The sequence below is a fragment of the Erithacus rubecula genome (assembly GCF_903797595.1).
Source record: "Erithacus rubecula genome assembly, chromosome: 3".
Lineage (NCBI taxonomy): Eukaryota > Metazoa > Chordata > Aves > Passeriformes > Muscicapidae > Erithacus > Erithacus rubecula.
The window spans coordinates 97,511,261-97,523,580 of NC_136689.1; the positions used below are offsets into that span (position 1 = coordinate 97,511,261).

The 12,320-nt window shown below is 38.7% G+C and overlaps 1 protein-coding gene across 1 annotated transcript in view; it reads left to right on the forward strand.

Moving 5' to 3' along the window:
* Positions 1-12,320, forward strand: part of PIEZO2 (piezo type mechanosensitive ion channel component 2) — a 284,392-nt gene that overhangs the window by 193,029 nt on the left and 79,043 nt on the right. Inside the window, exons 13-17 of the mRNA XM_079302124.1 lie at positions 926-1,162; positions 6,116-6,239; positions 7,804-8,051; positions 8,707-8,855; positions 9,591-9,764. Coding sequence (XP_079158250.1) covers positions 926-1,162; positions 6,116-6,239; positions 7,804-8,051; positions 8,707-8,855; positions 9,591-9,764 — 932 coding nt within the window. The remainder of the gene's footprint in view (positions 1-925; positions 1,163-6,115; positions 6,240-7,803; positions 8,052-8,706; positions 8,856-9,590; positions 9,765-12,320) is intronic.

Consider the following 12,320-nt stretch of genomic DNA (forward strand, 5'->3'; position numbering starts at 1 on the left):
GACATATTCTGATTTTGTATGATCCTTATTAATTTATGAATTTATTTGTGGTATGTTCTGATGCAAATTCCATTTATACTACAGCCAAAGACAGCTCAGTGTAAGCTATTTTCTCATATGAAGATGGAGAAATAGCATATAAGTGTTTTTCATATACCCTTAAAAGACATAATTTCCAGGAGGGCTGCCCTAACCTGATAGAAATACTCCTAATGTTTAATATTTTTATTTTTTTAAGGCTTTATTGATGATTATTCCACAGTTATAGCAGCATATATACAGCTAAATTGAATCCTAAATCAATAATACAATGTAGATTAAAGAACACTTAAACCCCCTAAATCCTTTTCTTTGGTGTTTAATGGAGAAGTTTTCAATAAGTGAATTCTGAAAGCTGTAGAAAATGTTCTGCAGTTGAGAGTATTCAGGTAGTCCACCACAGTTTCTGTAGACTAAATGTTCTTCAGGTAAGGTGAGTGCACACCATGGCTTTCCATTTTAAACTGATTCCACAAAAGCTAGATCAGTAAGGAGTTAATACTGTTTATAATGCTGTCAAAGGCCTTGAATCCAGTACCCATTGATTGGGTTTTTCTATCCCTACTCTGGATTCTTTGCTGCTGTTTTGCAGGAAGAATTTCTGTGCTCAGATTTTAATCTTTATTTTTCATCTCTCTTACTTTGGTGTAATGAGAAGCAATAAGTCTGTTTACCAAGTGCAGCAGGGTTTGCCTTCAGAATCTACTTCCTGCGTGTTCTCCAAAGGGTTTATTTTAGCTGGTGATTAATATGGGTGAGAGTCTGATGAAAATGAAAATCTGTGCTAAGTAGAAAAGTGTAAATGAAGTGTAACTGGAAATCTGCATCTGTGTTGTTCCTGAATTCATCTGTGGACATCTTTTCCTCTCTTTCCTCTTTCCACAAGGCATGGAGCATCACATATCACAGCTGGTTGACTTTTGTGTTACTGATCTGGTCTTGCACACTGTGGATGATTCGAGACCGAAGGAAATATGCCATGATCAGTTCACCATTCATGGTTTTTTATGGAAATTTACTGCTCATATTGCAGTATATATGGAGTATTAAGCTCAGAAATGATGAACTTCCTCAAGTATCTGGTTTTTTAATAAGAAAGGAACCCGGAGAGCTGGCATCAAAGGTAAGTGTAACAAAAAGCTGAGATTTATTTATGAAAACACAAAATATATTGCGATAAAAATATGTATCTCTTACATTTTTAAAGAGTCCATCCACAGTATACAGTGTAACCGTTTTCAGTAGCAATTCTAAAGTAAAGGGTAAGTCATTAGAGTGTTCAGAAAACTTCTTCTTGCATATTAAGCTAATACTAGAGCAAATGTTTCAGACACCTTTTAGGTTTTCATGATAATTCTGTAAAAAATACTTGGTGGATTGAAATTGCTCACTTGTTTGGTTTTATAAACTGGATTCAAAACCAGATGTTTTTTGATTCACTAGATTAATACCCATGGGCTGCCAGATATATCTGCAACCATGATGGCAACTGGAGCTGTGTTGCTTTTGCAGTTACTAATACTACTCACTCCCTAATGGTTTGGCACAAGCAGCAGCACATAGCTGTGGCTGAGTTTTAATTCTTTGTCCTTACACCTGAATCAGCACAAGTTGAAATCCATTTCAGGTTAGAACCAAGAGAATTTGCTGACCCCTCTGCATGTTAGATTTTTTTCTTTAATGCCTTGAAAATGCATTTTGTTCTGCAAGTTTGCTCCTGGGGGAGAGACTGAGCAAAAATAGGATGTTTTTTCCTAGAGCACCCAAGAGGGGCATCTCAGGGAGTGCATTTATTTGGCACTGCTCCCTTGTGCTAAGTGGACCACTTCCCTTGTGGCTCCTAATTACAATTTAAGTTGATTCTCTACGTCATCTTCTTTGTTGGCAATACTCTTTGGACAGCCATTTCTGGGTCTTTAATGCATTTGAAAGTTAGTGAGTGCTGTATTATTTCTCATGTAAAAGTAGGGCTAGTTTGGCAAGAGGAATAAAGCTCAAGGGGTTGTGCAAGAGTTCTACCTTTTTTTTCAATGACTTCATAAATCTCTAAGGAGTTTTAACTGTCTTAATATTTCATTCCCTTGGCATTATTTCTTGGCTATATCATCAAATATCTTGTCTAAAAACAGATGCTGTCAGGAAAGGAAGCTGTTGTGTGTACATGGTGATTTGGTCTCATCCATAAAGTCATTAGGTGTTTTGTGGTGTTTTTTAGGCTGAATAAAATTCACTCCATAATTTTCATAGAATCACACAGTAGTTGAAGCCAAAAGAGACTTCTGGAGGTGATTGGTCCTACTGTCAAGCAGAGTCATCTAGACTGGATTGCCCAGGATCATGCCTACATGGCTTTTGAATATCCCCAAGAGTGGAAACTCTTGTTACATCCTGGGGTGACCTGTACCAGTGCTTAATTACCCTCACATCAAAAGAAGTTTTTCCTGATGTTCAGAGGGAACCTCCCATGTTTCAGTTTGTGCCTATTGCCTCTGTTCCCATCACTGGGCACCTTTGTAAAGAATCTGGCTCCAACATCTTTGCACCTCCCTTCAGATATTTGTAGATATTGAGTGAGAATCCCCCTGAGCTTTGTCTTCTTCAGAGTAGAGATGCTCCAGTCCCTTCATGGGCAATCAGCAGCACTCTCCCCTGTACATCCATCTCTCTTGTACAGTGGTGCCAGAACAGGACACAGCACTCAAATTGTGGTCTCACCAGTGCTGAATAGGGAAGAAGAATCACCTTCCTCAACCTGCTGACAGTACCTCCTAATGCAGCCCTTAACATTCTTTGTCATAAGGGCACATTGCTGGCTTATTTGTAATGTGTTATCCACCAGGATCCAGGCTGTTTGTGCCAAACTACTCTCCAGCTGGTCAGACCCCAGCACGTAATGATGCATGAGCTGGTTCTTCCTCCCCAGGTGCAGGACTTTGTGCTTCACCTTGTTGAATGCCCTGATGTTCCTATCAGCCCCTTTCTCCAGCCTGTCAAGGTCCTGCTTGGTGACAGCATGACCCTCTGGTGGATCAGCCATTCCCCCAGCTGTGCATTATCAGCAAACTCAGTGAGACAAACTCTCCCTAATCATCTGGATCAAAAATGAAGATGTTGAACTAGACTAGATTCAGTATTGACCCCTAGGGCACATTTTTAATCACTGACCTCCAACTAGACTTTATGCCATTGATCACTGCCCTCTGAGTTCAGTTGTTCAGTCAGTTTTCAGTTCACCTCACTGTCTGCTCACCCAGCCCACAGTTCATCAGCTTCCCCCTGAACATTTTATGGGAGACAGTTTCTGTCTGGAGTCTAAGTAAGAGACAGTATCTGCTACTCTCCTCTCATCTACAGATCAGTCATTTTATCAGAACAGTTCATCAGGTTGGTCAAGCATGACTTCCCCTGGGTGAATACACTGACTAATCCTGGAAATGTTTTTCAGTATTAGCTCCTCCATCACATTAGAATCAGAATGGTCTGGGGTCAGTAGAAACCTTTCAAGACCATCTAGTCCAACCTCCCTGCCATAGACAGGGACATTTTTCACCAGATCAGGTGGCTCAAAGTTCCATCCAGCTCCAATGATGGAGCATCCACAGCTTCTCTAGGAAGCCTTTTCCAGCATCTCAGCACTATCACCTTCCCAAGGATTGAAGTGAGGTTGTCCAGGCTTGATCCTTCATCTTCAACTTCTTGAAGTAAAGAGTGACATTTGCTTTCCTTCAGCAATTCTCCCATCACCACATTTGATCAAAGGTCATTGAGAGCAACCCCTACTAGTGACAACAGCCAGCCCCTGGGTACATCCCTTCAGGACCTATGCATTTATAGATGCCTATTTTCTTTAAATATTCCCTGACCTAAGCCTATTCCACCAAGGAAGACTCTTCCTTGCTTCAGACTTTTCCATTATCTCCAGGAACTGTGTTTCCTTAAGGCCAGTCTTGCTAGCAAAGACTGAGGCCAAGAAGGCATTTTGGTACCTCAGCTTCTTCCATGCCCTGTGTCACCAGGGCCCTTGCCCCAGTCAACAGTGGGCCTAGATTTTCCCTAGCCTTCCTTCTTCTGCTGAGGTATTTACAGAAGCAAATCTTGTTGCTCTTGACATGCCTTGCCAGACTCACTTTGAGGCTTTTCTTGGCTTTCCTCACTATGTCTGTGCATGCATGGCCAGTTCTGCATTCCTCACAGATAACCTAGTCCACCCCTAGGCTGAGTCTGTGCATTCCAGCTGTGTTGCCATGCAAATCCCAACTTCACCTGTGCATCTTCCTGGCCTGTGCTTCCTAAAGAGCCTGTAACTTGTAGCTCTGTATTGCAAATATTCAAGGCATCACACCCTGTCTCTCATCCCAGCAAGACCACAGCCCTGCACAGAGATCTCTGATTGCTTGGGTTTGTTCCCCATGCTGCAGGGCTCTAGTGTACAGGCACTTCAGAGGGGAACCTGACATGCTGTTTACCCAGAAAGAATCTGGCAGGTTTCCCTGTAAGGCTCTGTTCAAGTAATTGCCTTGCTTGTATACAAATGCTTATGGTGACCCTGCATAAGCCCTGTTTTGCTGATTATGTATTTCCTTTTATTCTCATCACCCTAGGCACCTTTTGCTTGTTAGTCTTGTCCATCAGTCTCTCTTTAGAGCACTAGCAATTCTGCACCCCCTTTATTCCTAATTAAAAGTCATTTGAATAATGGTTGAATTTAAATGAAGACTGGATACTGTATTCTGCAGAAAGAAAAACAGAAGTGTACTGTAATTCTTTCTGCAAAAGTGTCTGTATGCTCTGTGTGTTTCCTGGTCTGAAAATGAGATAAAATCTATACTTTAAAAGGCATTTATTTGGTTTGCAACCCTTCAAGACTTTTCTTAGAGCCAGCTCTGGTTCTGGAATTGCCAAGTAGAACAAGGTAGTAAATGTGTCGGGAAGTCAGAACTGCTCATTGCAGAAGAACGTCTGTGTTTTACAATATCAAAGGTTTGTTTTGCAAAAGTCAGAGCTCCAGGAGGTGTCCGGGGAAACTGTGACAAGGCTGTCACACAGGCTGACAGTCTGCTGCCCTGGCTCAGTGTTAGCAGCAGTGTCAATAAAAAGTGCATCTCCTAGGAGCAATCCTTTTCTCCATTAAGGTCTTCTGAGTTAGAAAAAAAAAAATGCATTGTGCCTTTTCTTTCTATTGTGTGCAAAGTATTTGATTTTTACATGCTTCCTCTTTGAAATTTTGTTCTTCTAGTTATGGAGTGAAATAAGTCTCCTGCAAAGGGAAATTAGGTAAAACTTTGTGGAAAGTAAGCATAAAATCAAGTGTGACAACAGGCATCATGTTGTTTTCTAAATTTTGTCCATCTCTTGAAAATGCAAGCTGTTGAATTTAGCTTTTTGCAAAACACAGAAATGCACTCTTCATTAAAGAGATCAGTTTATTTCTAAGGTATCCTGTTGTTACTGAATTATCATCTCTTGATGCTCTTGAAAGAATTAAGACCTACCTCAACTCTTGTAACTTTTGCAAATGCAAGGCATATCCCATCCACTGGGTCTTCTGTAACTGCAAGACATAAAAAAACCTGATTTTTAAATTAATTGTGTTTAAGCACCTGAAGTAACAAACCTCCTAAATCAAAATATTTATAACATACAAAACCATGATAATGAGAATACACTCTTGCATGTGCTTCTTCCCTGAAAAAGAGGTAAAAAATGAACAAAAAAGCAATAAATGGGAATTATAGCAATCAATAAATAGTAAGATCCCTAAACTTATCAGACTTTTTTTTTTTTAACTACTTTTAAGTAGTTTAAAAGTTAATAAAATGGGGTAGAAATAGGTGCATGTAATTGAATACCTTTAAGAAATGGAGAAATACAAATGAAGCAAAGTTATCTGTAACACAGGATGTTTCCTAAACAACATGACTTGCCCTAAGATGCATTTTGACACCGGTGCCATCACTGCCATTTTCTCACAGACAGAAAACAAAGGCATGCAAAATTTGTGAAAACCTATGCTTATATCAGTAGGACATAGGATATACAATTAGTCTGTTGGTTTTGTTTTGATTTTTGTTTGCAGATTCTTTTCACAATTACTTTCTGGCTACTGCTTAGGCAACACCTCACTGAACAGAAAGCACTTCGGCTAAAGGAAGCTACTTTATCTGAGGTCAAAGTTGGAAGTGAAGAAAATGAAGAAAAAGGTAAAGCCAGATCCAATTTAGTCCTTCAGTCATGATAGAAGTTCCAGTTACTGCGTTTCTCTGATGCTGAAAGCAATTAGCAAGGTATCTGTTATTAGCTAAGAAAGATATTACAAAATCTGTGTGCAGCTATTGCTCAGATATAAAAGTAAAACACTTTAGAAATTTAAATACAATGTTCTTTACTGGAAGATAATAAAATGAATCATTTTAGAAAGATCATGGAACTTTCAAATGATCAGTTTACTCCTGTGTTTCCAGCTCAAACCAGGGAATTAATTGCCTAAAGTTTAACCACAGGAGATGAGTTTACCTAGGAAAAGTTGCTAAATTCCTTGAAAGTTCTGTTGGTACATAAACTCTTATACAGACAGAAGTAAAACTACAAATTTCAGTGGAAAAAATAAACATTTATTTTTTCAGTGCAGGGGCTCAAGCACACTTGAGAGCAAAGTTTACTCTCATAGATTCAGCTTTTTTAACAACTCAGTGACCTGTTCTTTCTTTTGCTCTTGTTTCTCCAAACATTCCTTACCCTCTGTCTCCCTGGATGTTAAAGTGAAAAAGTTCAGTGCACTGAAATGGTAGAAAGTGAGCCCTGGAAGCAGTGGTGTGGTTCTGTCTCTGATTAATTACAGTCCTTGCCTCAGTAAAACATCTGATCAGTGTCAATCCTTGTATTACAAGGATTTTCAAGGGAAAAGCCTGAGGAGAGGGATGGTGAGTGGGACAAAAGGAGTAGGCAAGCCTTCAGATGGTGAAGTTTCAATAATGCTCTCAATGGAAAGAAAAGCAACTGTACTATGGTTTTGGCAAGGCCTGTTATCTGGATCCTTGCAGAAGTACTTGCTGCAGTGGGGACACTTACTCTGCCCTCCACATACCTCATAAGGGTAAAAACTGGGGAATCTTGACCTCTTCATAGGGCTAAAGCAGCTTGTCTTTTCTGTCCCAAGTGCAGCACAAAAACTTGGATAAGTGGTAGTTTTTAAAAAAAACCTGCAGTGTTAGTGCAGCATTTATATTTTTTTAGCTTGTTTGGGTTTATGTTAATGTTTTTCCCTTGCTTGTGGTTTTTGGAGATAAACACAATGTTATCTAAAGGACAAAACTCAAGACGAGAGGTTCAAAATCAAGATGAGAGTTTAAACTGAAGATGAGAGGTTTCTGCTGGTGCTGGTGGTTTCTTTGTTTTCCAGTTTAAACGATTGCTTACTTGAGAGTATAAGCATTGCCATGGAAAGTGTTTTGGCTATTAGCCATTATGCAACCCTTAGGCTCTAATTTTCCACTACAACTGCTGGAGTTTCAGTCAAAGCAAAGATGGGTGTCTGGTAAGGATGTATAGCCATGTATCCTATGGCTGCAGCAGCAGGTTTAAGCTCATATGAAGTTAAAACCCTTTTTCTTGCTCTGGAATCATGCATGATTAGGAATTACAGTCTCCTGTGAATATTGAGTTTTGAGTTTCTGTGTTGTATGCAGAGCTTTTACTTTCCACCCCTTTAAATTCTTAGTAAAAGTCACCAGAAGAGACAGGCCAAATATGACTCTGTATTTGCAGAAGAGGAGTCTCAAGAGGGAGAAGTGTCAGAAGAACAGGAAGAGGAGAAGGAAGAGGAGGAGGAAGGAGAGGAGGAGGATGAACAGGATATTATGAAAGTCTTGGGAAACCTGGTGATGGCTATGTTAATCAAGTACTGGATTTACGTCTGTGGGGGCATGTTCTTCTTTGTCAGCTTTGAGGGTACAATTGTCATGTACAAAATCATCTACATGGTACTGTTCCTCTTCTGTGTGGCCCTATACCAGGTAAGGGAGAACTGTGTTAACTGAATGTTAACCTTGAATGGAATTGTTTGTACTTTTTAGCTTGGTAATTAAGTAGCTCCAAATAGAATTCATGAACAGTGAATTTGTTCTTTAGTTAGACACAATGGAATAACACTATTTGAAGGGATTAAGACTAATTTTTCTCTGGTTTTTTGGTTATAGTGACAGGCAAAGTGCACATAAATTAGATACAATGCAAACCTCTGCTCTTCAGTGCCACTTCACTGTAAGCTTTGGAACCTGTGTGGTAAATTCTGATCTATGCTCATTCTACACAACCACCAGTTTTTGTGGCAGCTTGTCCACACAGCTTCCATATCCCAATCAGCATGGGAGTCCCTCTCCTCCTGGACTTTCAGCACCTAGTGGTGATGAAATTAGGGGACTGATGCTATCCCTGACTTTATGTCTGTGGTCCATGTCTCATCAGAGATTTTTGCACAAATGAATGCATTTGCATTAGGAGTAAAAACTATCTTGAAAATCTGTGCCTGCCACTGGATAATAATTGCTTACTTCAGACCAGCTAGGAAAATGTGTTCTTCATCCTTTTTTGACAGTATAATGTTGTCAATATTTCTATCAGTGTCTTTGCCTTCAGCTTGTGTCAGCATCTTCAGTGTATGATTTTCAGGTACACTATGAATGGTGGAGAAAGATTTTAAAGTACTTCTGGATGTCAGTGGTTGTTTACACTATGTTGGTGCTTATCTTCATCTACACATACCAGTTTGAGTCATTCCCTGGGTTGTGGAAGAACATGACAGGCCTGGATGAAAGGAAGTAAGTGGTTTTGACTAATTTATTGTTTTTATCTTTGAATTTCTGAGTTCAGAATGATGGAAGGATCTGAGAGTAGTCTTTCTTCTTATGGGAGAAAAACATCATGCAGCTATTCTCAGGCATAGCTGATTTTAGGCACTCAGTTATGAAGTAGATTTATTTGTATAACCACAGAAGTGAGCAAGACCAAGAGAGGAGCTCAGAGTCATATTTTCTCCCATTGGCTCCCTAAACCTTTGAACTCTTCTGTTCTCAATACAGTGCCAATACTTTTCTTCACCACTTTGACCATAGGAACCAGATCCAGGGGAAGATTAAGGGTAGATCTGCAGAATGTTTGGAACTTAAGGTGAACCTGCTTTCCTGCTAATAAGGAGGACTGGGTTTCTTCATCCTTATGATGAGCTGGGAATTTCTCAAGAGGAGCTTACATTAGAAAATAAAAGCAATATGAGTGAATCTCCAGTGCAAGATTTTCAGTTAGGGAAAACTTGTATGATTCAAAAGATCTGTGTCAGAGTTTGTTCATTTACAGTACCATTCTGCATTACTGAGTCCAAACACAAGATACTTGCATTGTGAAGCTTTCTAATTTGGGAGAATTTTAGAAACCAAAACCATATAAAAAGTACCATGTCCTTATTTCCTATTGCAAATATTTTGTAGTAATGTCTCATGGAAAAAATATTTTGTGTGAAAAGATGCCTTAGTAGAATACTTTTTTTTTTTTTCCAGACTAGAGGACCTTGGATTAAAACAGTTTTCTGTGGGTGATCTATTTACACGCATCTTTATCCCCACCTCCTTCCTACTGGTGTGTATCTTGCACCTTCACTATTTCCATGATCAGTTTCTCCAGATCACTGATTTAAAAGCTGTAACCAGCAAACAGGACAACACTATTTACAGGTAAAGAAGCAAAGTAAATGGAATTACTGATTATCTGTATGGAAATGCTGTTTCTGACTGTCTTGTAATGCTCACTTTTCAGTAGATCTTATTTGCCTTTGCTATGAATACCTGGCTTAAAAAGAAAATGCACAGTATCCAGCACCCCACTACAACCAAAGTATCCATCTCTCCCCATTTTCCCCTACACTCTGAACTTTTTCATTTCAGGGTACATTTTCAAATGTGCTAATGGTGTTTATGTATTTATTTCATTGGCTTTGACCTTTCATGGGAGTAAGGTGCTTAATTACTAGGTGTGCCCTTTTGTATGTGTGTTTCTGTCAGTAATAAGCTTTTTATTTTGGGTCACTTCTTTTTTTTCAATGTCCATTTTGAGGGCCACATGAAGATTAGGAGATCTGTGGGAAATACCACGTTTGCATTGAACAGTTAGGCCTTTTTGTAAAGTTGAACTTTAGAAATGGAAAAATTCCGAATTTGTGGTTACTTTTCATAGTACTGACCCTTGGCTATGCTAGACATTTGGTGATTTCATCCAGACATTCATTAGCACTTTTTCATGAATCTGGGGCATCACTTTTCCAGTGTTCAATTCTTACATATTTTCCTGCATAAAAACCAATCTGTCTTAGTATTGTGAGCCAGGAGTATAAGAGAGAGAAATAGTTTTTAGTATATAGTATACTAGTGTTATATTATGCAATGACAATTACAATAACATTCATTCTTTGAAAAAAAAAAATCAATTAATTTTGACCCTACTTTTAGAATGTTCTAGTAATAAGTGTACCTTCTATGCATGCAGACTAGCTGCATAACACTACATAGACCACAGGGTGTTATGGAATAATGCCAGTTACTTAACAGGAAATTATGTTCCAGGTTATGCAATATTTGCACATTTCAGATATTTTTCATGCATTCAATTAGTTATGAAGCTACTTCATGGTGTATAGTATAAGTTTGTGCCATGAGAACAAGCTTCAGTTTTACGGAATGCTTCCATAAAAGTTTCTGTATTTAAATAATTGCTAAGACCAGATCAGATCAAACTTGATGAAATTCCCCAATAAAAATGGGGGGGGGGGGAATTAAACTTACCTGTTAAATGTCTGTCTGTGTAATAACTGTCCTGTCACTCTTTTTGAATTGCTAAATGTGATGGTAGATTCAAGGGCACTTTTGTAATGGCCTGTGAGCAAACTTCCCTTGCCCATAGCAGTAGGCACATGTTAACAGCTCTGAATTGTCCAAATCCTGAAAACAGAGCCCAGAAATGTGTCTGACTGAAATGGGGTTGTTCCTGGGATGAGGCATTTGGGGGAATACTTTACAGTTTGCAGTAATTCCTCAAGCTGTCTTGCACCCCAAAGTTTGCACTTGTGCTGAGTAACATGGGAAGTTTCCACCTCCCTTCTAATGTGATCCAATAGGCACAGAATAGAAAGACAAAAACCCCTGGATTTTGATGGTTCACTTTGCTTGTGAAACCGCTACTTGAAAATCTTTCCATTACACATGAAAGATACAAGAACATTATACAGCTTTCCAAATGCTGGCATAAAGAGAATCACTGTGACTAAAGTCACTTTATTCCCAAAGGATGGAAGTGCTGATGGTGAAGACACAAAATGTTTTAATGCATTGTGAGCAAACATTTTTTGCCAGTACTAAGTAGCCTTGAGATACCATGCTGAAAGTGAACATTCACTGTTGCACCAGGCTTTTTATTAAACTGACAGATGAAGAGGATCATCTGATATCAGCTTTTAAATCTTGGAATTAGAAGGCTATTTTTTTTTAGCCTAAATGTGTTCTAGTTTGTATTTAAGCAGTCACATAAGTAGCTAAATATTTTAACTGTTAGATATGACATATGTGCTACATTTGCCATTTTGCAGTATTTTCAAAATCACAAATATCACATATCTCCTTTGTTCCTCCTGAGAAGCTTTAACTATTATGACCAATACCCAAATCAGAACAGTTTTCTTCATTTGTACTCCTACTAACACTGCCTGGCATATGAAAATTAAGCTCTTTTCTTTCCTTGATGCAATAAATCACTATTGAGCATCAGCTGACTCTATAGTTCAAAGCTTCCCAATAAGAGCTCAGCTGATGTTTGTATTGGTGATGCATAAAGCAGGATAAGAACTAACACAACAACCAACTTCAGCTTAACAGTAATGCTAACAAAAATTTGCAGTGGCAATTAAAATAGATTCAAGACTCATATATATGTGTAGTTTTCTCTCAAAGCTACTAAAACTTAATTTTTATTTATTCTTTGAAGAAACTAGCATTCACTTAACAAATGTTTTACCCTTCTAAACTGCTTTTATGCTGCACTTTTGGCAACAAAAAAAAAATTAAATAAAGAAACAGAACCTCCATTTTGTGTAACAAGACAGAACTCAGTCCTTTTAATAGTAAACTTCTCAAAATAATCACAGCAGCAGAGAGCTGGTCATGAAAGCAATAAAGCAAGCACATCCAGTTCCTCCATCTGCCTTTGAAGTGCCAGGTGTGATTGCAATACTACAGTTGTGT